We start from the raw sequence: 26201 nt of genomic DNA on the forward strand, positions 1-26201 counted from the left end.
ATTCAAAGCCGAAATGAGATTGATGCCATTGTCACACACCACGTTGCCAATCTCCAGTTGGTGCGGGGCCAGCCACTGATCCACCTGTTTGTTCAGAGCAGCCAGGAGAGCTGCTCCAGTGTGACTCTCCGCTTTGAGGCAAGACATGTCTAAGATGGCGTGACACCGTCGTATCTGGCATGCAGCATAGGCCCTGGGGAGCTGGGGCTGTGTAGCTGGAGAGGAGATTGCAGCACCAGTAGAGTTGTGCTGCCACTCAGCCAAGGAGGAGGAGGACGACAGCAGCGAAGAGGATTTAACAGGAGGAGTAGGAGGAGAAGGAGAGGAGGTGGCAGTAGGCCTGCCTGCAAGCCATGGAGGTGTCACAACTAGGTCCGCTGCACAGCCACGTACTTCCTGCTTGCCAGGTTGACCTAATGGGCTGTGTAAGTAATGTACCTGCCCTGACCGTGCTTGGCAGACCAGGCATCCGTGGTCAGATGGACCCTTGACCCAACGCTGTGTGCCAGAGATGACACCACTTGCCTTTCTACTTCATGGTACAGTTTGGGTATCGCCTTTTTTGAGAAATAATTGCCGCCTGGTATCTTCCACTGCGGTGTCCCAATGGCCACAAATTTTCGGAAGTCCTCAGAGTCCACCAGCTGGTATTGTAACAGCTGGCAGGATAACAGTTCCGCCAAGCCAGCTGTCAGACATTGGCTTCTTCCGCTCATAGATTTCCCTCACGGACACCTGGCTGCTGCTGTGGGCAGAGGAGCAGGAACTGCTCAAGGTGAGAGGCGGGGTGAAGGAGGGTGGCTGTGAAGGTGCAAGGGAGAAAGCGGCTGAAGATGATGCACCTGAACGAAGAAGAGGAGGAGGGTGGCTTTGCTTTTGTGTGCTGCTTTTCCTCAGGTGGTCTTCCCATTGCAGTTTGTGCTTTTTTTGTATGTGCCTTCGTAAGGCAGTTGTCCCTACGTGGGTTTTGGCCTTTCCACGGCTCAATTTTTGGTGGCAGAGAGTACAGATGGAATTGCTCTGATCTTTGGCATACACACAAAAAAAATTCCACACTGCTGAGCCACCCTGGGGTGTGGGCACTATGGTGGCGTCAGCAGCTGACGTTGAAGGGCATGTTGGCTGGCTGTCCATAGGTGGCGATACATGGCACCGGACACTGCCACCAGCTGTTTCTGATGACGAGCTCCCCTGCTTCTTTCAGGAACTCGTCTCCTCCTACTCCTCTCTGACTACCCCTCTGAACTGACCCCTTGGTCATCTTGTCTCTTAGGAACCGACGTGGCATCCATATCATCATAATCATCCTCCCCAGCTCTGCTTGTATCAAACACCTCCAAAACTGCACCAACAGCAGGTACTTCATCCTCCTCCTTCTCACGCCTTACGTCCATAGTGTCGCCTAACTCAGACATATGAGGTGGTGTAACTTGCTTAGCGCTTTCATCTTGTTGTAACAATAATGGCTGTGAATCAGTGATTTCCCCACCAAATAACTCCTGCGAAGTGTCAAATGTAGCGGATGTGGTACTTGGAGTAGCACTGGTGGCTGCGGAAGATGAGGTGTTCTGTGTTAAATAGTCAACCACGTCCTGACAATCTTGGGAGTTGATGAGACGTGCCTTCTTCTGAGCACTGTACTTTGGTCTAGGACCGCACAAAATCACATCAGCACGACCTCGAACAGACCTGCCAGGTGGCCTGCCTCTGGGTCTGCCTTTGCCTGTTGTTTTGTCCATATCGGGGGGGGGATGAAGTGAAAAGTATGCATTGACTTGACTAATACAATGTGCATAACAACAAGAGAATCAAAGCAATCCAGGAGCACCCATCAGATATAAAACTTGAACTTTTAATGAACTTCTTAATAAAAAAACATCCAATGATATCACACGGCTAAAAACCAAATTTGATACTTAGCAAGCCATTGCAGGTGGTAGAGGTGCGGAGGTAAAGTCGACGGCCGTTTCGCCCCACAATGAGGGCTTTCTCGAGACCGAACACCGGTGTTCGGTCTCGAGAAAGCCCTCATTGTGGGGCGAAACGGCCGTCGACTTTACCTCCGCACCTCTACCACCTGCAATGGCTTGCTAAGTATCAAATTTGGTTTTTAGCCGTGTGATATCATTGGATGTTTTTTTATTAAGAAGTTCATTAAAAGTTCAAGTTTTATATCTGATGGGTGCTCCTGGATTGCTTTGATTCTCTTGTTGTTATGTGAATGGACTTTCTGTTTGACTCTGGATGCTGCACCATCTAAATTGTGTATATGGTCCACGGCTTTTTCATGGAGTGCACTCGCCACACCTATTCTCTTGTCTTTTTTCTGTAATACAATGTGCAGTCACACAGGTGCAGTGAAAGGTATGCAGTGACTGGTATTACAATACAATGTGCAGCTATAACACAGGTACAGTTAACAGGTATGCACGGACTGGTATACTAAACAGCGTGCGGTCACACAGGTGCAGTGAACAGGTATGCAGGGATTGGTATTACAAATGTGCAGCTATCACACACAAGTACCGTGAACAGGTGCAGTGACTGGTGGTATATTACACTGCTTGCGGTCACGTAGGTGCACTGAACAGGTTACAGGTATGCACTGCAGTGATTGGTATTACAAATGTGCAGCTGTCACACACAGGTACCGTGAACAGGTGTAGTGACTGGTGCTATATTACACTGCTTGCGGTCACATAGGTGCACTGAACAGGTTACAGGTATGCACTGCAGTGATTGGTATTACAAATGTGCAGCTGTCACACACAGGTACCGTGAACAGGTGCAATGACTGGTGGTATTAACAATGCGTGCGCTCACGTAGGTAGGTGTACTAAACAGTGAACAGATGCAGTGATTGGAATTACAAATGTGCAGCTGCCTGTCACACACACAGGTAGTAACTGAATGTGCTGGGCCTATAGACTATAAGACGCTCCGGACTATAAGACGCACCCAGGTTTAGAGCATAAAAATCATGGAAAATAAAACTTTTACTAAACCTGGTGCGTCCATGTTCCAGGAGCAACTTCTATGTGTTCTCCCCCAATTATTGTACCCCTTGTGCCTTCCTTGTACCTCTGGAGAGGGAAGACAGTGCTAGCAGGAGGGTGCCTCCCTGAAAAGATGCTGATTTTCATCACAAACGCCAGCAGATTGCTTGGAGCATTCTGGGCACAACTTGGGCAGCAGCATTAAAACTGCAGAGGATGAGACTCTTCACAGGGATCCGATGTCCTCTGGTGTCCTGTCCCCCTGTCCTTGGCCCCCTCTGGTGTTGCTGTCCATCATCCCCCCTGACGCCTCTGCCCTTTTAACATAGATCCTGAGACCACTGCAGATTACGGTAACAGCAGGTTATACACAAACCTAAGAAAGTGGCCGCACTGGTGTACAGTGTCCCCCTGTCCTTGGCCCCCTCTGGTGTCACTGTCCATCATCCCCCGTGATGCCTCTGCCCCTTTAAAATAGATCTTGAGACCGCTGCAGATTAACAACAAGTTTCGGTATACACAAACCTAGGAAAGTGGTCACACAGCTTCACATATCCCTCCTGCACTTCGGTATCATTTGCCTCCCCGACGGAGATCGCTGCAGATGACCGGCAAGTTTTTTCACTGCACGAGAGAACGACACACAGCTTCAGAACGCAATGTCCAATTAGGCGAGGGACGCTGCGCGAGGCAGCCAATCACAGCCTTCCCGATAGTCCTGAAGGCGGGACAAGGGCTCTCTCAGCGGGGCTGGTGATTGGGAGGAAGCAGGGAGCAGAGAGGGCTGTGATTGGCTGTCTCGCGCAGCGCCCCTCGCCTGATTGGACATTGCGTTCTGAAGCTGTGTGTCGCCTTCCCGTGCAGTGAAAAAACTTGCCGGTCATCTGCAGCGCTCTCGGTCGGGGAGGCAAATGATACCGAAGTGCAGGAGGAATATGTGAAGCTGTGTGGCCACTTTCCTAGGTTTGTGTACCGAAACTTGCTGTTAATCTGCAGCGGTCTCAAGATCTATTTTAAAGGGGCAGAGGCATCACGGGGGATGATGGACAGTGACACCAGAGGGGGTGGACAAAGGGGACAATGTACACTCGAGGGGATGATGGACAGAGGGGGACAGCAGACAACAGTGGGGACAGAGAGAAGGACAGCGCCAGTCAAAAAATGTAGTATTCGGACTATAAGACGCACCAACTTTTTCCCCCCACTTTTGGGGGAGAAAAAGTGCGTCTTATAGTCCGAAAAATACGGTAATGCAAGTGGGCCACACAAAAAAAAAAAAGACCACAAGTACAAGATTAGCTCTCAAAAGAGCTGTTGAGGGGTGCTTTTTTTTAGCAATAAGAATCAGCAAGGAGCAAGCTAACAAGCCTACAAGAGCCTAACTAAGCTTTCCCTATAGCTCTCTCTGCAGCAGCAGCAGCAGCTCTCCCTTCTCTAATTACTTCAGCCACACGAGTGAGTGAAATGGCTGACGCTGCCTGCCTATTATAAGTGTAGAAAGATGCTGGAGGCTGGCACTTCCAAACGTAGTAAAAAGCTTTTTTCTATGTTTGGAAGTGCCAGCCTCCAGCATCTTTTCTACACGGATTGGATCCATAGGTGTGAGGATCCTTTGAGGCTTTGGCACCCATATCCCTGTTTACGAGTGCCACTCTTTTTATCAATATTTCTGCCTATTATAAGGGGGGGGGGGGGGCTCCAGGAGGGAGTGTAGCCTGATTGGCTACCATGTGCCAGCTGACTGTGATGTAGAGGGTCAAAGTTGACCCTAATGATGTAGTATAGGGGCGGACCGAACTTCTCCGCGATTGCGAACCACGGAAGTTCGCCAGTTCCCGTTCGCAGGCGAACCGTTTGGGCCATCTCTACTTCCAGGCAGTGTATACAATAAGGCATTGCTTCATAGACCCAGATAGCAGTTCTAAATTGGCAGAAAGTATGTCATTCTTCTCGTATACAGTATACATCTATATTCAAGCAGTAAAAAGTACACTAGGGTGTGGCAGAAAAGATGGAGGCAAATACAGAACAGAAATCCTAGTTTTCATTCAGTTGTTGTCAGGAAGCAGAGTAATAAACAGTGATCTATTAAACAACTTTTAGGCCCCGTTCACACTTTTTGGAAACGCGTGCAGGTGGCCGACACGCACGACATCAGACAGTGCATAGAGTGCACTGTCTGATGTTCACACTGCATGCGTTCCGGACCTGTGCGGTCCGGGAACGCATGCTGCACGCATTTTTTGTAAAAACGCATGGCTGTCCCATTCACTTTTCAGTGATGGGATCAGCCACACAACGCACACAAACGCGGATGGCGTGCGTTCGTACGCGTTGCGTTCCGCACGCATGGCCATCCGCGTTTGTGATGTGAACAGGGGCTTAGAGAAGCAGAGAGGCTGGTTAGGGGTGTGTTTATGAATACTGTAAGTGTAGAAATGTATGTGGGACAGAAGCAGTAAAGAATTTTTAAGGACCTGAGGCAAGAGATAATGGGGAGCATATACAGGATTTTTGGTGGTCTCGAGGAAAGGAAAGGGCCTATTTTGGAAATGTTGCACAAATATAAGTAACAGGACCCAGGTATGTTCTAGAAGTAGAGAGTGAAGGAAAGAACAGAGTCAAAGGTGACACCAAATCATCATGCTTTTTGAGAGGGAAAAATGATGACGGTGCTGTATACAATTAGAGAGATGCCAGGGGACGTTTTGAATTTGAGGGGAGAGAATGTTTCAGTTTTACCAAATCTCATCTTCATACAAATGATATTGTTGGACATATGAGTGTATGGATTTATCAAGGAAGGGAGTGTAAAGGTGAAAGGCCTCGTTCACATCAGGGACGTTTCTGTGCTCTTTTCACAGTGCACTGCCTGTGCGTTCTGCAAGGTATTTATTTTCCCATGTAATTAAATGTAGCTGGTTCACGTCTATGTGCTTCTATGAGCATTGTTATAAAACGTGGGGTTGCATGCATTTTTGTGTGCTGAGCTGTAAAGCGCACATCAATGCAAGTGAATGGGTGCACATTTTTAGCACATAGAAGCACATAAAAGCGCATAGAAGCGCATGCGTTTTTTACCTCTAATTGGAAAAAAAAATACATTTACATATAAAAACAAAGCTTTATTGACAACTGCTACTCCTACAATAAGAAAAACGTACTTTAAAGAAGTGCAACGCAATGCACAGAAACGCACACTAAAGCGCACACAAGCGCATGCATTTTTTACCACGCGCTTTCACGCGTTTCTCAGCGCAGCAGATGTGAACGAGGCCTTAATGTGTATTGGCATAGTGGACCCTCTCTGCACCTTTCTACTTCTGCAGTATCTTTTTTTGTACCTCGGTGCATGAAACTGAACTGCACATTTAAAGGATACCACAGCCCAAAGGCTGTGGTAAAATCAAAGTTGCAATGTGGAGGGAAAGAAAGATACATACTTACCGCTTCCCTCGTTCCCTGCCGATGGGTCCCGCTCATCTGTTACAGCTCCCGGTACCGACCCGACTCTCCTGACCCTTCACCCGGACATACTGTGCTGCGCATGCGCAGTATGTCACTATACTCTTCGCTTCTGCCGTCGCATCGTGACGGCAGAAGTACGGACACTCCCCCGCCTCCTCCTCTCCCAGCGTGTGCGCTCCAATCTAAAGCTAGCGTGACATGCTAGCTGGAGTTCGCACTGGGACAATCGATGTGGAGAGAGCGGAGGGGGAATAAGTTAAAAAAAACCACACTGCCGGCTGGAGGGAGGGAGCGAGTGAGGGAGGGAGCGAGTGAGTGGGCGGGCGAGTGGGCGGGCAGGCAGCGAGTGGGCGGCGAGCAGGCAGCGGCAGTACAGCCCAAGCATTCTGTACATAGATGCAATGACATCTATGGTACAGCAAGAAAATTATCCCCACATTTATCTCTGCATATGTGCATGTATATACATGTGTGTATATACATGTATATACATGCACATATGCAGAGATAAATGTGGGGATAATTTTCTTGCTGTACCATAGATGTCATTGCATCTATGTACAGAATGCTTGGGCTGTACTGCCGCTGCCTGCTCGCCGCCCACTCGCTGCCTGCCCGCCCACTCGCCCGCCCACTCACTCGCTCCCTCCAGCCGGCAGTGTGTTTTTTTTTAACTTATTCCCCCTCCGCTCTCTCCACATCGATTGTCCCAGTGCGAACTCCAGCTAGCATGTCACGCTAGCTTTAGATTGGAGCGCACACGCTGGGAGAGGAGGAGGCGGGGGAGTGTCCGTACTTCTGCCGTCACGATGCGACGGCAGAAGCGAAGAGTATAGTGACATACTGCGCATGCGCAGCACAGTATGTCCGGGTGAAGGGTCAGGAGAGTCGGGTCGGTACCGGGAGCTGTAACAGATGAGCGGGACCCATAGGCAGGGAACGAGGGAAGCGGTATGTATGTATCTTTCTTTCCCTCCACATTGCAACTTTGATTTTACCACAGCCTTTGGGCTGTGGTATCCTTTAAGGTGTGTCTTGCTTGCTTTTTGTATGAAGAAAATAAAAACCACTTGCTTCCTTCTTCTTAGGCCTATATAAATATTAGAATCTTGCTAGCTCTAGAATCTGCAGATTACAATTACATGCTGTTATTAAGTAGTCTACAATCTAGACTTACATCCAGTTTCTTTTTGTCATGAATTAATTTTATATAATTCCCCTAAATGACATTCAGCAAGCCTGTTTGTAGCATCGAAGTGCATAATGATACATTGAGGTAGGAGTCACACTTGGTCATGTGAAAAAAGGCAGCATTTCTCTGTGGACGAAACTGCATTCCTGTCCGACAGGCAGCTGAGAGCAGCCAACTGTTGGCAATAGGGAATTGCATGTAAGAAAAAAAAAACTGCAGTGCTGTTTTTTTCTTTTTGCCACTGCAGTAAAATGCACATTACACAGCACAATGCATTTGTGTATTGGGAATCATAATGTGCGTTTTCAAGTGCATTTTCAAGTGCGTTTTTGCATTGCTGGAGACGCACACGATTTTAAGCAAGTGTGACCCCTGCCCCATTCACACTAAACTTTGGAGACATCTTCCATTGATTATATGAAGCTAGGTACACATTTCAGGCTGTCCATGATTGAAAATATTTTTAGTGCTTTGGCTGCAAATCTAAAGTGTGTGCAGGTGTCCCTTGATGTCTGTTCCCTCTATCTATAGCTATCCAGCAAGACAAACCACTATCGCCCGACTTGATTGGTTAAAGCTTGAACTTCCTTTGAAAATCTTGCAGTGAAGCGTGAGGTGCTGCTCTCCCCCCCCCCCCCCCTTCCACAGGACAGCACTTCAAGAGGAACAAGGATTTAACTTCATCTCAATCAGTACTAGCTGATACCCCCTTTCCCATCATTTTTTTTCCTTTTCTCAAACAGATCATCAGGGGGCTCTGTATGGCTGATATTGTGTTGAAACCCCTTCCACAGAGTGATGTCAGGACCATGGTGCTGACATCACACTGTTGAAGCCTTGTTGCATTGTGGGAAATAACAGCTGTTTCCAACTGCCAAAAAAACAAGCAGCAGCTACTGTATTTCCACTGACATCACCTGCCAGCAGTAAAAATGTCACCATGTGATAAATGTCAAAATGTAAATCAGGGAGAGCAAAGATTTTACAATGGGAGAACACTGACTAAATCATTTATACATAATCATTGTAAAAATTAAGCACTTTTGTTCATTACGTTAGTTTCACTGGAGTTCCTGTTTAAAGCTTGACAGGATGCCGAGCAGTATGTCTATGCAGCACCTGTTCCGAAACTGTTGCCCAAAACTGTCGGGATCAATTATATTATATAAGTGTGTACATAACTTCACTCAACAATCAAAAAATGTACAACATCATAGCGCGAGATACGTGTGGAGTTTAGTGTACTCACTGTTGTATTACCTGTTTTCCTGTAAGCTGGTTTCCTTCTCCTGGGATGCAAAGCATCTGGTGTTTTTGTGACAGGGTGGGACAGTGGCAAGTCTAAGGATTTGCTAGCAGCTGTAGTACTTTCTGACGGAAAATAAATAGTTTGGAGGACAGTGGTTGCTAAAGTATAGGAAGTCTCTTTGTTTGACCCGCTAGCCAGATTTTCCGCAGGGCTCTGCAAATTCCATGGCGGCGATACAGTGGTTTTTGTATCACCCCACCACCACCACCATTGTGTATCCACACTTCGACATAGGGCAAGAATGCAGCACCACAACAATATCCAATTCATTGTTGCCAAACGTCTGTTGAAGAAACTCTCTCTGAATGCTTCGCTATTAATGAGACCTTTGGCTTGATTTTTCCATCTACATGTGGATGAGGGTTTACCTCAAGGAAAAGATGTTTCTAGCTACTGTAAAAAATTCCAATCTTTTGCAGAGATCCAAACTTACTCTGTATCCTTCTTGCTCTTATGTAGCTTCCTTTCTCATGGGATTTAATGAAAGTAATGCTAGCCAGGGCTAAGAGGAGTTTTCACTGTACACCAATCGCCTTGTGCAGAACGCATTAATCTGCATCGCTTACAGCTACAAATGTTTTTAGCATTCAGCAAACAACTGTGCTTTGTTCTGAGAATTAAAGGGTCTTAAGACTTGTAAATACTGACAGCTTGACATAAGAATATTTTTCTTAACTGTTAAATGTAGATTTTGCATGCTCGCTGTGGAACTCTGCAGGGCCGTGTGCTATCCATATAAAAACATAAATTTCTGCAGTCACACATAATGCTAGTGTGCTACTACAAAGAAATGGACTGAGACAATATAAATCTGAGATTTAGTAATGTGCTTATGCCAAGTACAATGTCAGCCTGGTGCCAGGAAACTCATTCCAACAATGGATTAAATATTTTATTGCAATGAAGAGCCAAAATATTTACATTTGTGTTTGTTCTTTTTTTTTTCAGTTCACACGTACCTGACTGGTCTGTTCTGCTTTCCTTACTACTAGTACATTGGATGATAAATCTGGATAATTAAATCATTTATAAAAAGTTAGAAAACAGCATTAGCACTGCAGTGCCTGGAGGAAGATACGGGTCTGCTGGGCTCTACACACACCAAAGCCGGTATGCAATCCTCGCCTATGCGTGCTCTGACCATGTAGACCAGCCTTTCTCAACCTTTTTGCCTTGGAGGAACCCTGCAAATAACTTGGATTTCAGAGAACCCCTGCAAGCAATATGTTGATCTTGAAGATCCCTTGCATTTATTTTACAGGAGGCATGGTCTTTAAAAGTAGGTGAGGCTGTTTATTTCACTACCCCCTATTATTCTGCCATTCATTATACTGTCTCTTTGTTCTAGTGCTTTTTATTAATGTGCTCATTATTATCCTGATCCCCAATGAAGTGCTTCTTTTTACAGTACCCACTATTATATTGTGCTCTCTATCATACTTCCCTCAAGTCCCACGATGGGGCAAAATGCCAAGGAACCCCTGCAGAGTACTCAAGGAACCCTGGGATACCGCACATAGTATGCGTCTGTGCGCAGAAGCGTTGCATGCGTTGGTACGCATTGTGCTCCACGCATACTGGATTTCCGCAAGGGCGTAACCATATGTCGGCTGTACACCTGATGTCAGGCTTCCCAGCATTCATATGCGGAAGTTCTCAGCCCGCCGCTATGCCTTCGTAGAACTGCTGAAAGTGTGAAACGCCGTAAGGCTACTCAGTGCCCTGCACCCACTGCCACCGTTCGTCACACCACAACCTGGTATTTGCACCTATTCTATCCATTTACAGATCTCTATAGAATCTCGATCGATTACTGAAGACATACCATAATCATATTTTCATAAGCCAGAGAAAGTTAAAGTAACGTATTAAGCCTCAAAATAAAACAATATTTTGCAATTCTATGTGTTCTCTGCTATGTTGACACTGTAATGACTGTAGCCGCATGTTAAATAATAGTATCTTGCTTTTCTCCATATACTTGACCTGGTAGAACAAGTATTGCAGGGTCAGAACAAAGTATGACGAGAAACAAGGGATGCATATCGTGAGCAGAAGTTCATGAGGAGATTAAAATCTTCTGTGCCACCAGGGGTATAGATGGGTTTACAACTAGCCACAGAGTCTCATTTCAAATTCTGACCTTTTGGCTCACTCTGCCACTGCAGGCATTTTGTTGGACATTTTATGAAAGAGATAACCACATGGCAGTGGCGTCTTGTAAGAAGCAAAGAGGTTACAACAACGAAGTACTTCCTGTGATGACCTCTAATAAACATTTCCTGTGATAATATCTGGGCTGCCACTAGGTGGCAGCATAACCCCTTAACATCCCCCTTTTCTAACTATATATATAACATACTTCAAAAACAAACTTTCAAGCATTCAAATAGTAAGGTTATTTAGTCCACTGTACTTACTAATATGCATATACAGTATGTAAATGCTCAACGGTAGCTAAACATGACTGCTTACAACTATTTAGAGGTCAAGTTTTGTTGGTGGCCGGATTCGCCTGCCACTGCGTGTGTAGCGTGGGATCTCAGGTGTGCCCCCAGACTGAGAGGCCAATGTGCTGTCAGTTTCAGGCAAACGTTCCGACTGAACTTCCACTGTTGCCTCCTCTGTGGCCTCCATTGGCATTTCTGGTCTTGGCGTTTCACTGGGTTCTGTTCCTGTAAGCTTAGTAGGACTAGACTCTGCTGGTCTGAGATCCACTCGGTTGCGCCTGTACAGTGTACCCTCCACCTCAACCAGATAAGAGCGGGGAGCTGTTTGTTGGAGACAAGTTCCTAATCTCCATAGTCTGGTCCTGTCACCTGGAAGAGGCTTCATTCTTATGTTTTGTCCCACATTTAGTGCAGGAAGGTCCCTGGCCGTTTTATCATAGGTATGTTTTGCCACTTGTCTTTTGTACTGCAGCTTTCTGGGTACCTCTACAGCAACACATGGCTCCAGCAGTGCATCAGTCACTGGGAGAGGAGTTTTCAGCCTGTGGGCCATTAGACGTTGTGCAGGGCTAGTGTCCATGCCAGCTGTCGGTGTATTTCTCCAAAGTAAGATTGACTTTCATGGGTCATCCCCTGCACCTTTTGCTCGCCTGCACAGGCTTTTGACAATCTTCACTGCCGATTCTGCTTTGCCATTAGCTTTAGGGTACATTGGAGACGATGTAACATGCTCAAAACCCCATTCCTGAGCGAACCTGGTGAACATAGCACAAGCAAATTGTGGACCATTGTCTGTTACAACTCGGTCAGGTTGGCCATACCTGGCAAGTTGAGCCTTACATCTTTTAATGGTTGTGCCTGCTGACAGGTCTGGCAATAGTTCTATTTCCCAAAAGTCTGAATAGTGGTCAACGATCAGCAGAAAATCCTTGCCAGCGTAGTTGAATATGTCCATGCTCAAAATTTGCCATGGCCGTGTAGGGAGGGGATGTGACATCATAGTCTCTTTTTGTTGTTCGTGTGCGTATTCGTTGCATACAGTGCACTGCCCTACATAGTCTTTAATCTCCCCATGCATATTAGGCCAAAAGAGTTTTTCTCGAGCCTGTCTGAAGCATGCCTCACCACCAATGTGGCTCCAATGAATGCGTCGTAGCATCTCTGCACGTAGTTGTTTTGGGATTATAATACGTTGCCCCTTGGCTTATTTCATCCCGGTAGGCCCAATACTCTCTGATAGCAACAGGTGTCTCTGCCCTTGTGTCAGGCCATCCATTGAGCACAACTGATTTAAGGATCTTGAGGTTTTCATCTTGCTCGGTGGACTCTCTGATCTGTGACAGACGCTGATGCGTGACATTTAAATAGTCAGCCTGGTTTATGCACTCTATGTCAAGTTCTTCACTGTGCAAGCTGCAGACTGAATGCTGAACATGAGGTGCATCTGCTGGATGCAAGTGTGGTGTGGCTCTGCTCAGAGTGTCACTCACATACATATATGGGCCTGGTTTGTAGGTTACCGCTAGAGCATAATTTTGAAGTGAGAGTAACATGCTTTGAAGTCGTTTTGGAGCGCTAAGCAAAGGTTTGTTGAATATTGCGACTAGTGGTTTGTGATCGGTTTCAACAGTGATCTTTTCCCGACCGTACAAGTAGCTATGGAGACGGTGGCAAGCAAACACAATGCTTAGGCATTCTTTCTAGATCTGAGCATAATTCTGCTCTGTTGGGGTGAGAGCCCTGGAAGCAAATGCTACAGGTTGTCCATCCTGCAATAGGCAGCAGCCGAGGCCATTCTGACTGGAGTCACTTTGAACTGTAATTGGCTTGCTAATGTCATAGTATCTTAGTACTGGCACTGTGGAGACTAGTCGCTTGATTTCATCAACTGCTTCCTGGTGCTTTGGCAGCCAGTGCCATAGTGTGTCTTTATCCACAAGCCTGCGCAAAGGCTCACAAACCTCTGAGAGACGGGGCATGAATTTTGACAGGTAGGTGACAAATCCGATAAACCTTTGTACTCCCTTGAAATCGGTTGGAGCAGGCATGTCTTTTATTGCCCTTACCTTCTCAGGATCTGGCTTCAACCCCCCTGCTGATAGAATGTGACCGTGAAAGCGAACTTGATTTAGTTTAAACTGTAGCTTCTTGATGCTCAGTCTAAGCTTCACTTCTCTGCAGCGGTTCATAAGAGCAATCATGTTAGCATCATGGTCACGAGTGGCCTCCTCTAGTGAGTCTCCTCAACCCACTATTAGTATATCATCTGCAATTGGCTCCACACCCAGAGGCGTAGCTAGGGTTTTTTAGCGCCCGGGGACAAAGACTATTAATGCGCCCCCTAAGGTGAAGGGTTGTGACCAAATGTGGGCGTGGTTATGGGTGCTCCACATTTGGTCACGCCCCTTCAAATGTTCATGGAGGTTAGCAGGCTCACGCTCACCCACCCTCCCTCAGTATGTACCTTCCAGCATGTTCCAAGACAAATTCAGCAATCATGAGCCCCCCCCCCCCCCATCAAGACAAATTCCGCAATCATGAGCAAACATGAAGCCCCCAACATGATCAACTCAGCAATCATGAGGCCCCCAACAAGACAAATTTAGCAATCCTGAGGCCCCCAACAACACAAATTCAGCAATCATGAGGCCCCTAACAAGACAAATTCAGCAATCATGAGGCCCCTAAAAAGACAAATTCAGCGATCTTGAGGCCCCCAACAAATCATGAGGCCCCCAACAAGACAAATTCAGTAACCATGAGGCCCCCAACAAGACAAATTCAGCAGTCATGAGGCACATAAATAGACAGCATTTCACATAAATAGGCAGAATGCCCCCTTAATATGGTAGACACCTCTCACCTGGCAGCAGTTCCCCAAAATACACTCAATCTGACAGCAGTGCTTCCCCAAAAATAGGTAGCCCCAGGTCTATAGGTGTCCCCAGAATAGGTGGCCAGCAGTATAGATGTCCCCAGAACAGGTAGCCAGGGGTAGAGATGTCCACAGAACAGGTAGCCAGGGGTATATGTGCCCAGTATATGTAGGCAGGGGTATGTGTCCCCAGTATATGTAGCCAGAGGTATATGTGCCCAGTATATGTAGCCAGGGGTATATGTGCCCAGTATATATAGTCAGGGGTATATGTGCCCAGTATATATAGCCAGGGGTATATGTGCCCAGTATATGTAGCCAGGGGTATATGTGCCCAGTATATGTAGTCAGGGTTATATGTGCCCAGTATATGTAGCCAGGGGTATAATATGTGCCCAGTATATATAGTCAGGGGTATATGTGCCCAGTATATGTAGACAGGGGTATATATGCCCAGTATATGTAGCCAGGGGTATATGTGCCCAGTATATGTAGCCAGGGGTATATATGCCCAGTATATGTAGCCAGGGGTATATGTACCCAGTATATGTAGTTAGGGGTATATGTTACCAGTATATGTAGGCAGGGGTATATGTGCCCAGAGTAGGTAGCCAGGGGTATATGTGCCCAGAGTAGGTAGCCAGGAGTATATGCCCAGTATATGTAGTTAGGGGTATATGTGCCCAATATATGTAGTCAGGGGTATATGTGCCCAGAGTAGGTAGCCAGGGGTATATGTGGCCAGAGTAGGTAGCCAGGGGTATATGTGCCCAGAGTAGGTAGCCAGGGGTATATGCCCAGTATATGTAGTTAGGGGTATATGTGCCCAATATATGTAGGCAGGGGTATATGTGCCCAGAGTAGGTAGCCAGGGGTATATGTGCCCAGAGTAGGTAGCCAGGGGTATATGTGCCCAGAGTAGGTAGCCAGGTCAGGTGTCCCCCTCCCCAGCAGTAGGGGAGCAGCACAGAGAAGAGGAAGAGCTGCTCTCCCTCTCTCGCTCTCCCCTCCAATGTTCGGGTGGCTGGCAGCGGCGGGCGGAACTTACCTCCGTCTCGTCGCAGCGCCGGATGGATCTGCCACTACTCTGGTCTGGTCCAGACCAGAGCAGTGGCTGCGCACCCGAACTTCCGGCCGACGCTGGAGCGAGACGGAGGTGAGTTCCGCCCGCCGCTGCCAGCCACCCGGACATTGGAGGGGAGAGCAAGGGAGGGAGAGCACCTAAGGTGAGGGAAGGAGGGGGGAGATGGCCCCCCTTCCCCACCGTCCGCACAGCTCTCCCTCTTATCTGCCCTGCTCCTGCCCCCCCCCCCCCCCCGGCAAAAAAAAACAAAAACAAAAAAAAACCCCGAAGCTCAGCTGGGCGCCCTTGGGGACCAGGCGCCCCGGGGCACTTGTCCTACCCCGACCCCCCCTAGCTCCGCGCCTGTCCACACCTCGCAGGCCGGCTGCTCTCTGTGTCCAATTTGATTTGTAGTAATGCATCCCGGGCATCCACCAAGGAGAAAATGCGGGCTTTGGGCAGTTTATAAAGGACATCCTCAAGTGTCGCCATTATATAGTGGGACCTTTTCAGCGCTTTATTCAATGCCCTTGGATCAATGCAGATTCTAATTTTGTCAGCTTTTTTGACTATAACCATGTTACTTATCCAGTCTGTGGGTTCAGTCACTGAGGCTAGGTTCCCATCCTGTATGTGTTTGTCCAGCTGGGCTTTGACCGCTTCCCTAAGTGCAACTGGAACATTGCGTGGAGAGCATTGTACTGGTGTGACAGTTCGATCTAGGTCAAAGTGCACTTCCCCAGGTAGAGACTCTATTGGACTATTGAACACATCCTGGTATGTGCTGGTAATCTGTTTCTCTGTTAGCACCCCTGTGGTATGGCTTTCCATATTGTGGAGTTCATCTGGAATTGTAATGTGCATCAGACCCAAACGTTCACACGTTGAACCTGATAGGAGTGGGTTCTGGTCTGCTTTGACTATTTCAAATTCCAGTTTGTGGCAGAGAAGTTTTATGAAGCATTCAGTCTGAAAAAGGCCCAATGACTTCATCACCTCACCTGAATACAGCTTCAGTCTTGTCTGGCTAGGCTTCAATCTTACCTTGGGAGCTATCTTGCGTTTATCCTGCAGGCTCATAACGTTACATGTTGCTCCTGAGTCAAGTTGGCAACGCTGTCGGGTGCCGTGGAGCTGTAGGTTGACAAACTACTTTTTCCCTCGGGAGCTGGGTGACCCCATAGCACTAGCGGTGTATATCTGGCCATTATCTTCATCATCTGCCTCCTGTTCAAGCTCAGCTTGATCATCTATTGTATGCAGCTGACACTGGTCTCGTTTCGCTTTTAGGTAAACTGTTGCAAAGTGGTTGGACATTGGGATCTCCCCCGGTTGTGTGTGCTGCCACAATACTTGCACTTTTCAGGGATTCTGGGGTAGTTAGGATATCGTAGTGTGCTTGGCTTTGTGTTGCTTTGAGGCACTGGCTTTTGAAAAACTGTAGCATTAATACTGTCATCCACTCTGGCCTGCGTCAGCACTTTCATTCGCAAGTCTGTTTGCTCTGCAGCTCGGCAAATATCTATGGCAGACGCCAGAGTAAGTGTCCTTTCTCTTAACAAGCGACGGCGTGCATTTTCATCAGCAATACCTAACACCAGCCTGTCTCTGATCAAGTCATCTTTTAACTGTCGATAATCACATGTGGCTGCTTTATCCCTTAATCTAGTTACAAAACAGTAAATTGTCTCACCTTCTTCCTGCTTGAGGGATCCAAAAATAAGCGCTCAAAAATGACATTTTTTGTTGGCTTAAAATGGCCCTCCAGGGCATCCAAGATAGCAGTAGCACTCTTTTGCTGTTCCTCATTCAAATTCAGATTAAAACGATAGATGTGTCTGCACTCACTTCCCACTACACGTCTGAAAGTGGCTGCCTGTACCTCTGCCGGTTTCTCATGCAGTCCGGAAGCTAACATAAAGTCCTGAAATTCAGCTTTGAAAGTTTCCCAGTTGTTAGCCAGGTCACCAGACATCTTCATCTCAGATGGTGGAGGTATTGTGTTTGCATACATGGTTGCTTGAATACTGAGTTCTATTCTGTATACTGAAGGTTTCTTTTACAGCTGGATGATTGGATGGTGTGTGTGTTTCAGGCTTCTGACACCATGTTTCTGTTAGTTCAGTAATGCAGAGCAGGTGCAGATTGCAAATCAACTCAGAGCTGCTTTATTCATGCTGCTAGTCTTGTAAGAAGCAAAGAGGTTACAACAACAAAGTACTTCCTGTGATGACCTCTAATAAACATTTCCTGTGATAATATCTGGGCTGCCACTAGGTGGCAGCATAACCCCTTAACAAGTGGCACCACAACCAAGTCCACAGAGTCCAAGGAGACCTTGTATGTTACTATGGCCAAACCAGTGGCCTGGATTTGGATGCATCACTACTCCCAGGTCATCAGCTTTAACCACTTGAGGACCTAGGGCTTTCTACCCCTTAAGGACCGGCCACTTTTTTTCCATTCAGACCACTGCAGCTTTCACGGTTTATTGCTCGCTCATACAACCTACCACCTAAATGAATTTTGGCTCCTTTTCTTGTCACTAATAAAGCTTTCTTTTGATGCTATTTGATTGCTCCTGCGATTTTTACTTTTTATTATATTCATCAAAAAAGACATGAATTTTGGCAAAAAAATGATTTTTTTAACTTTCTGTGCTGACATTTTTCAAATAAAGTAAAATTTCTGTATACATGCAGCGCGAAAAATGTGGACAAACATGTTTTTGATAAAAAAAAACCCATTCAGTGTATATTTATTGGTTTGGGTAAAAGTTATAGCGTTTACAAACTATGGTGCCAAAAGTGAATTTTCCCATTTTCAAGCATCTCTGACTTTTCTGACCCCCTGTCATGTTTCATGAGGGGCTAGAATTCCAGGATAGTATAAATACCCCCCAAATGACCCCATTTTGGAAAGAAGACATCCCAAAGTATTCACTGAGAGGCATAGTGAGTTCATAGAAGATATTATTTTTTGTCACAAGTAAGCGGAAAATGACACTTTGTGAGAAAAAAAAAAAAAAAAAAAAGTTTCCATTTCTTCTAACTTGCGACAAAAAAAAATGAAATCTGCCACGGACTCACCATGCCCCTCTCTGAATACCTTGAAGGGTCTACTTTCCAAAATGGGATCATTTGTGGGGTGTGTTTACTGTCCTGACATTTTGGGGGGTGCTAAATTGTAAGCACCCCTGTAAAGCCTAAAGGTGCTCATTGGACTTTGGACCCCTTAGCGCAGTTAGGCTGCAAAAAAGTGCCACACATGTGGTATTGCCGTACTCAGGAGAAGTAGTATAATGTGTTTTGGGGTGTATTTTTACACATACCCATGCTGGGTGGGAGAAATATCTCTGTAAATGACAATTTGTTAATTTTTTTTACACACAATTGTCCATTTACAGAGATATTTCTCCCACTCAGCATGGGTATGTGTAAAAATACACCACAAAACACATTATACTACTTCTCCTGAGTACGACGATACCACATGTGTGGCACTTTTTTGCACCCTAACTGCGCTAAAGGGCCCAAAGTCCAATGAGTACCTTTAGGATTTCACAGGTCATTTTGAGAAATTTCGTTTCAAGACTACTCCTCACGGTTTAGGGCCCCTAAAATGCCAGGGCAGTATAGGAACCCCACAAATGACCCCATTTTAGAAAGAAGACACCCCAAGGTATTCCGTTAGTAGTATGGCGAGTTCATAGAAGATTTTATTTTTTGTCACAAGTTAGCGGAAAATGACACTTTGTGAAAAAACACAATTAAAATCAATTTCCGCTAACTTTTGACAAAAAATAAAATCTTCTATGAACTCACCATACTCCTAACGGAATACCTTGGGGTGTCTTCTTTCTAAAATGGGGTCATTTGTGGGGTTCCTATACTGCCCTGGCATTTTAGGGGCCCTAAACCGTGAGGAGTAGTCTTGAAACGAAATTTCTCAAAATGACCTGTGAGATCCTAAAGGTACTCATTGGACTTTGGGCCCTTTAGCGCAGTTAGGGTGCAAAAAAGTGCCACACATGTGGTATCGCCATACTCGGGAGAAGTAGTACAATGTGTTTTGGGGTGTATTTTTACACATACCCATGCTGGGTGGGAGAAATACCTCTGTAAATGGACAATTGTGTGTAAAAAAATCAAAAGATTGTCATTTACAGAGGTATTTCTCCCACCCAGCATGGGTATGTGTAAAAATACACCCCAAAACACATTGTACTACTTCTCCCGAGTACGGCGATACCACATGTGTGGCACTTTTTTGCACCCTAACTGCACTAAGGGGCCCAAAGTCCAATGAGTACCTTTAGGATTTCACAGGTCATTTTTGTTTCAAGACTACTCCTCACGGTTTAGGGCCCCTAAAATGCCAGGGCAGTATAGGAACCCCACTAATGACCCCATTTTAGAAAGAAGACACCCCAAGGTATTCCGTTAGGAGTATGGTGAGTTCATAGAAGTTTTTATTTTTTTGTCACAAGTTAGCGGAAATTGATTTTAATAGTTTTTTTTCACAAAGTGTCATTTTCCGCTAACTTGTGACAAAAAATAAAATCTTCTATGAACTCACCATACTCCGTACGGAATACCTTTGGGTGTCTTCTTTCTAGAATGGGGTCATTTGTGGGGTTCCTATACTGCCCTGGCATTTTAGGGGCCCTAAACCGTGAGGAGTAGTCTTGAAACCAAATGTCGCAAAATGACCTGTGAAATCCTAAAGGTACTCATTGGACTTTGGGCCCCTTAGCGTACTTAGGGTGTAAAAAAGTGCCACACATGTGGTACCGCTGTACTCAGGAGAAGTAGTATAATGCGTTTTGGGGTGTATTTTTACACATACCCATGCTAAGTGGGAGAAATATCTCTGTAAATGACAATTGTTTGATTTTTTTACACACAATTGTCCATTTACATAGAAATTTCTCCCACCCAGCATGGGTATGTGTAAAAATACACCCCAAAACACATTATACTACTTTTCCTGAGTACGGCGGTACCACATGTGTGACACTTTTTTGCAGCCTAGGTGCGCTAAGGGGCCCAACGTCCTATTCACAGGTCATTTTGAAGCATTTGTTTTCTAGACTACTCCTCGCGGTTTAGGGCCCCTAAAATGCCAGGGCAGTATAGGAACCCCACAAGTGACCCCATTTTAGAAAGAAGACACCCCAAGGTATTCCGTTAGGTGTATGGCGAGTTCATAGAAGATTTTATTTTTTGTCACAAGTTAGTGAAAAATGACACTTTGTGAAAAAAAAAACAATTAAAATTAATTTCCGCTAACTTTTGACAAAAAATTAAATCTTCTATGAACTCGTCATACACCTAACATAATACCTTGGGGTGTCTTTTTTTTCTAAAATGGGGTCACTTGTGGGGTTCCTATACCGCCCTGGCATTTTACAGGCCCAAAACCGTGAGTAGTCTGGAAACCAAATGTCTCAAAATGACTGTTCAGGGGTATAAGCATCTGCAAATTTTGATGACAGGTGGTCTATGAGGGGGCGAATTTTGTGGAACCGGTCATAAGCAGGGTGGCCTTTTAGATGACAGGTTGTATTGGGCCTAATCTGATGGATAGGAGTGCTAGGGGGGTGACAGGAGGTGATTGATGGGTGTCTCAGGGGGTGGTTAGAGGGGAAAATAGATGCAATCCATGCACTGGGGAGGTGATCGGAAGGGGGTCTGAGGGTTTGGCCGAGTGATCAGGAGCCCACACGGGGCAAATTGGGGCCTGATCTGATGGGTAGGTGTGCTAGGGGGTGACAGGAGGTGATTGATGGGTGTCTCAAGGTGTGATTAGAGGGGGGAATGGATGCAAGCAATGCACTGGCGAGGTGATCAGGGCTGGGGTCTGAGGGCATTCTGAGGGTGTGGGCGGGTGATTGAGTGCCCTAGGGGCAGATAGGGGTCTAATCTGATAGATAGCAGTGACAGGGGGTGATTGATGGGTAATTAGTGGGTGTTTAGGGTAGAGAATAGATGGAAACACTGCGCTTGGGTGGTGATCTGATGTCGGATCTGCGGGCGATCTATTGGTGTGGGTGGGTGATCAGTTTGCCCGCAAGGGGCAGGTTAGGGGCTGATTGATGGGTGGCAGTGACAGCGGGTGATTGATGGGTGGCAGTGACAGGGGGTGATTGATGGGTGGCAGTGACAGGGGGTGATTGATGGGTGATTGATAGGTGATTGACAGGTAATCAGTGGGTTATTACAGGGGAGAACAGATGTAAATATTGCACTGGCGAATTGATAAGGGGGGGTCTGAGGGCAATCTGAGCGTGTAGGCGGTCGATTGGGTGCCCGCAAGGGGCAGATTAGGGTCTGATCTGATAGGTAACAGTGACAGGTGGTGATAGGGAGTGATTGATGGGTGATTGATGGGTAATTAGTGGGTGTTTAGAGGAGAGAATAGATGGAAACACTGCGCTTGGGTGGTGATCTGATGTCGGATCTGCGGGCGATCTATTGGTGTGGGTGGGTGATCAGATTGCCCGCAAGGGGCAGGTTAGGGGCTGATTGTTGGGTGGCAGTGACAGGGGGTGATTGATGGGTGATAGGTGATTGGCAGGTGATTGACAGGTGATCAGTGGGTTATTACAGGGAAGGACAGATGTAATTAATGCACTGGCGAATTGATAAGGGGGGGGGGGGGTCTGAGGGCAATCTGAGCGTGTGGGCGGGTGATTGGGTGCCCGCAAGGGGCAGATTAGGGTCTGATCTGATAGGTAACAGTGACAGGGGGTGATTGATGGGTAATTAGTGGGTGTTTAGAGAAGATAACAGATGTAAACGATACATTTGGGAGGTAATCTGACGGCGGGTTTGCGGGCGATCTAATGGTGTGGGTGGGTGATCAGATTGCCCGCAAGGGGCAGGTTAGGGGCTGATTGATGGGTGGCAGTGACAGGGGGTGACAGGGGGTGATTGATGGGTGATAGGTGATTGGCAGGTGATTGACAGGTGATCAGTGGGTTATTACAGGGAAGAACAGATGTAATTAATGCACTGGTGAATTGATAAGGGGGGGTCAGAGGGCAATCTGAGCGTGTGGGCGGGTGATTGGGTGCCCGCAAGGGGCAGATTAGGGTCTGATCTGATAGGTAAAAGTGACAAGTGGTGATAGGGGGTGATTGATGGGTGATTGATGGGTAATTAGTGGGTGTTTAGAGGAGAGAATAGATGTAAACAATGGATTTGGGAGGTGATCTGATGTCGGATCTGTGGGCGATCTATTGGTGTGGGGGGGTGATCAGATTGCCCGCAAGGGGCAGGTTAGGGGCTGATTGATGGGTGGCAGTGACAGGGGGTGATTGACGGGCGATTGATGGGTGATTGACGGGTGATTGACAGGTGATTGACAGGTGATCAGGGGGATAGATGCATACAGTAAACAGGGGGGGGTGGTCTGGGGGGGGGGTCTGGGGAGAATCTGAGGGGTGGGGGGTGATCAGGAGGGGGCAGGGAGCAGGGGGGGGGATAAAAAAAAAATAGCGTTGACAGATAGTGACAGGGAGTGATTGATGGGTGATTAGGGGGGTGATTGGGTGCAAACAGGGGTCTGGGGGGTGGGCAGGGGGGGGTCTGATGGGTGCTGTGGGCGATCTGGGGCAGGGGGGGGAGAAATCAGTGTGTTTGGGTGCAGACTAGGGTGGCTGCAGCCTGCCCTGGTGGTCCCTCGGACACTGGGACCACCAGGGCAGGAGGCAGCCTGTATAATACACTTTGTAAACATTACAAAGTGTATTATACACTTTGTATGCGGCGATCGCGGGGTTAACATCCCGCCGGCGCTTCTGTATAGCCGGCGGGATGTTGCGGCGAGCGAGCGGTGACAGGCGCCGGCGGAGGATCGCGTCACGGATGACGCGATCGCTCCGCCCATGCCCTTAAATGGACCGCCGCCTCTGTGGGTGAGGCCGTCCTGCAGGGCTCCACTTCCCCGCCGCCCCTGTGTAGTGGGCGGTCGGGAAGTGGTTAAGTTTGCTCCACTAGTGACAGCTAACAATGGAGCAGGAAGTCTAGTGTAGTGAATTTCACAAGGCTAGACTTACCACAAACTGATCAAAGTTTGAGGTGCATGCTATTCAAATCTGGTAGAGATCAGGCAGAGGATGCTAAAAAAAATGGCTGCTAAAGTTAGACACTTACCTAAGTAGAGGGAAGTCTGTGGATGGCTCAAAGGCTTTCTGTGCCCTCCTTGCACCCACCAGTGCCACGCACACACCTTCTGAACATAAGTGACAAAAGCTTGTCAGATATGGTCTCATGGCCACACTACCCACCGTGTACGAGGGTGGCTGCATCTGCGCAGTAAGCAGAAGACATCAGCCGCAGTACAACCGCAGTGCAACTGGGCTCATGCATGGAGAGGAGTGGTCCACAAACTTTCAGATGGTCCTGGCCAGCAGCGGTGGTCTAGAGGAGGGCAAGGTAAGCCTCTGGAGGATCCAGAGGCTTCCCTCTTCGAAGACAGGTATCTGTTTTTTGCTTGCATCCACCTCGGGTTTGCTCCAATCTAGCCAGCATGCAGTTGTTCAGCATGCAGTGTCAAAGCTAACCAGCATGCAGTGTCAAAGCTAACCAGCATGCAGTGTCAAACAGCATCTTGGAAAATTACATGCAAATTAAAGAGAAAGAAGATGGCAACTGTGTGGAGGCAGAGGAACCAATTAAACTATTGTGTCCATGTGAGAGCTTAGAGTTCATAAACAAGTAAAGCTGTTTGCATATGTTATTAAAGGAATGTTGTTTAAAAGCTATGCTTTTTTTGTTCATTAAAATGAAATTTTTCTACTTTTCATAACATCTAAGAGACTTGACATTATGTTGATTTAAGGTACACATTAATGAAGACTTGCTGACTGCTAATAATAAGGTTTTTACAGACAGAAATATTTCACAAGATACAGCTTCGGTTACAGGTAAATAATTCTACCAAAACCTACAGTCTAGGGAGAGTCCTTTCTAGTGTTAGTAAAATCTTATAAACCAGTCCCTGAAGAACTATATATCACAGTATACTTACTTTAGTTTGCTTGAATGTAATTTAAATGTGCCAGTGTGGAATGTAACTCTTTATCTGTCAAACTGTAAAAGCTGCAATGAAATCCTATATTGGTTTACCAGTTAGGCAGACTATAAAAGGCTGCAGATTTTAAAACCTGGTGTGACACAATATTAGAAGCAGACATCTCATGGACAGTGCTGCTACAGTGTGTTATTCAATATAATACTGTTGCTTATAATCACACTTTTCAAGGTTATATACATTTTTATTGTAAAGCATGATGTTTATGCATTTTTATGGTTCGTGCTGATTAATTATTGTAACGATTGTGGAACTTTCTCCGTGATCAGCGCACAACGCGTGCGCTGACACGGCGGAAATCCTCCAAAAGCGTATATTTGCAGGCACCCAGCAAAAGGTGCTACGCACCTGTAGAGGGAAATTCCTGTCGGCAGATGGCGCTGAGGAGTGCAGAGGAACCAATCCTCTGTACCTCCACAAATGCCAGACAGGAATTGTACGAAGCGCAGAACGCAATCGCAAGAGAGGCGATTGCGAATGAGAAAGAGCAAAGGGACAGGTTGTATGTGTGTGCGCCAATCCAGTCGCCACCCCGCGACCACGCACACACAACAGCAGATATGAAATAGGAACGCGATCGTGAGAGGTGCGATCGCCAGACGTGACACAAGGCAGATCAGGACAGAATACGAGGGTAGCAAAGGCACAGCAAATAATACAATAAGGAGATACGGAAAATAACAACGCTAGCTAACCGCGAACACCGCACTCATTCGCAACAGTGCACGCGGTTATGCGCGATCTCCACGTGATAAGCACAATAGAGACAAGCACGCCTAACTAACCATTAACAGACAAACATGAAACAGAAGACGCGAGCGCTTGCTTAACGGTTACCTCACCGAGCCTCCAGCAAGCGTAGCGGACAAGACAGACACACGAAAACAGGGACAAGCGAGAGATAGGATCCACAGCACTAGCAAAAAGTGGCTAGCGCGATCCAAGTACAGAGTAGCAGAACAGAAGGATCCCCAGCGCTAGCGAAAAGTGGCTAGCGCGATCCCAGGAGACAGAACAGAAGGATCCCCAGCGCTAGCGAAAAGTAGCTAGCGCGATCCCAGGAGACAGAACAGAAGGATCCCCAGCGCTAGCGAAAAGTAGCTAGCGCGATCCCAGGAGACAGAACAGAAGAGATAGCTGGTAGCAACCGCTGAACCAGCTATACTCCAAGAACAGAGATCAGAACCATTTCCTGTCGACCACCATTGGGACAGGACAATGGCAACAGGCAAGACAAGACAGAACAGGCAATACAGATAATACAATCCTAACTGCACTGGGGAAATCTGCCTAGCGCAGATTCAGGAATTACTCTAAGCTGATGTTCAAACAGAGAGCAGGCTGACACCCCACCAGGAGTGTTACATAGGACGAAATCCTTATGAACAGCCAAGCATTGTGGGAAAGACATAGTACTTATAGTACATGCCTCCAATGAATGTGGCCAGGCAATTTGCATGACAACGTATGCAAATTCCTCTGCAAGCACAAGCTGCAAAACTGACAGAAGCTCTTCTTTCCAGAGTCCTGCAGCATGCAAATCAAAACAATGGTCAAAAAGCTGCCTGCCTGCACAGGCAGCTGAGCAAATCATCACAATTATTTTACCAAATCAAAACTCTCCCAATCTGACAAGATCATGGATCTCCGCACATAGGGACAAAATGGGGCAGCCACCCCCCCCCACCCCCTGACCTTCAGCCGCCACCACCTGGCTATGAGTCGCCCAGTGCCTATCGTGTAAAAGGC

The 26201-nt window shown here is 46.9% G+C and overlaps 1 protein-coding gene across 2 annotated transcripts in view; it reads right to left on the reverse strand.

The window, feature by feature from the left end:
- Window positions 1–26201, reverse strand: part of COL15A1 (collagen type XV alpha 1 chain) — a 361488-nt gene that overhangs the window by 208479 nt on the left and 126808 nt on the right. Inside the window, exon 1 of one of the 2 annotated variants that reach the window (XM_068236614.1) lies at window positions 8917–9424. The exons of the other annotated variant lie outside the window; for it this stretch is intronic. Coding sequence (XP_068092715.1) covers window positions 8917–9235 — 319 coding nt within the window. The 5' untranslated portion in view covers window positions 9236–9424. Of the gene's footprint in view, window positions 1–8916; window positions 9425–26201 lie in introns of those variants that run through there. 2 annotated transcript variants of the gene reach the window in all.

The sequence above is a fragment of the Hyperolius riggenbachi genome, chromosome 5 (genome assembly GCF_040937935.1).
Source record: "Hyperolius riggenbachi isolate aHypRig1 chromosome 5, aHypRig1.pri, whole genome shotgun sequence".
In the NCBI taxonomy this organism is placed as follows: domain Eukaryota; kingdom Metazoa; phylum Chordata; class Amphibia; order Anura; family Hyperoliidae; genus Hyperolius; species Hyperolius riggenbachi.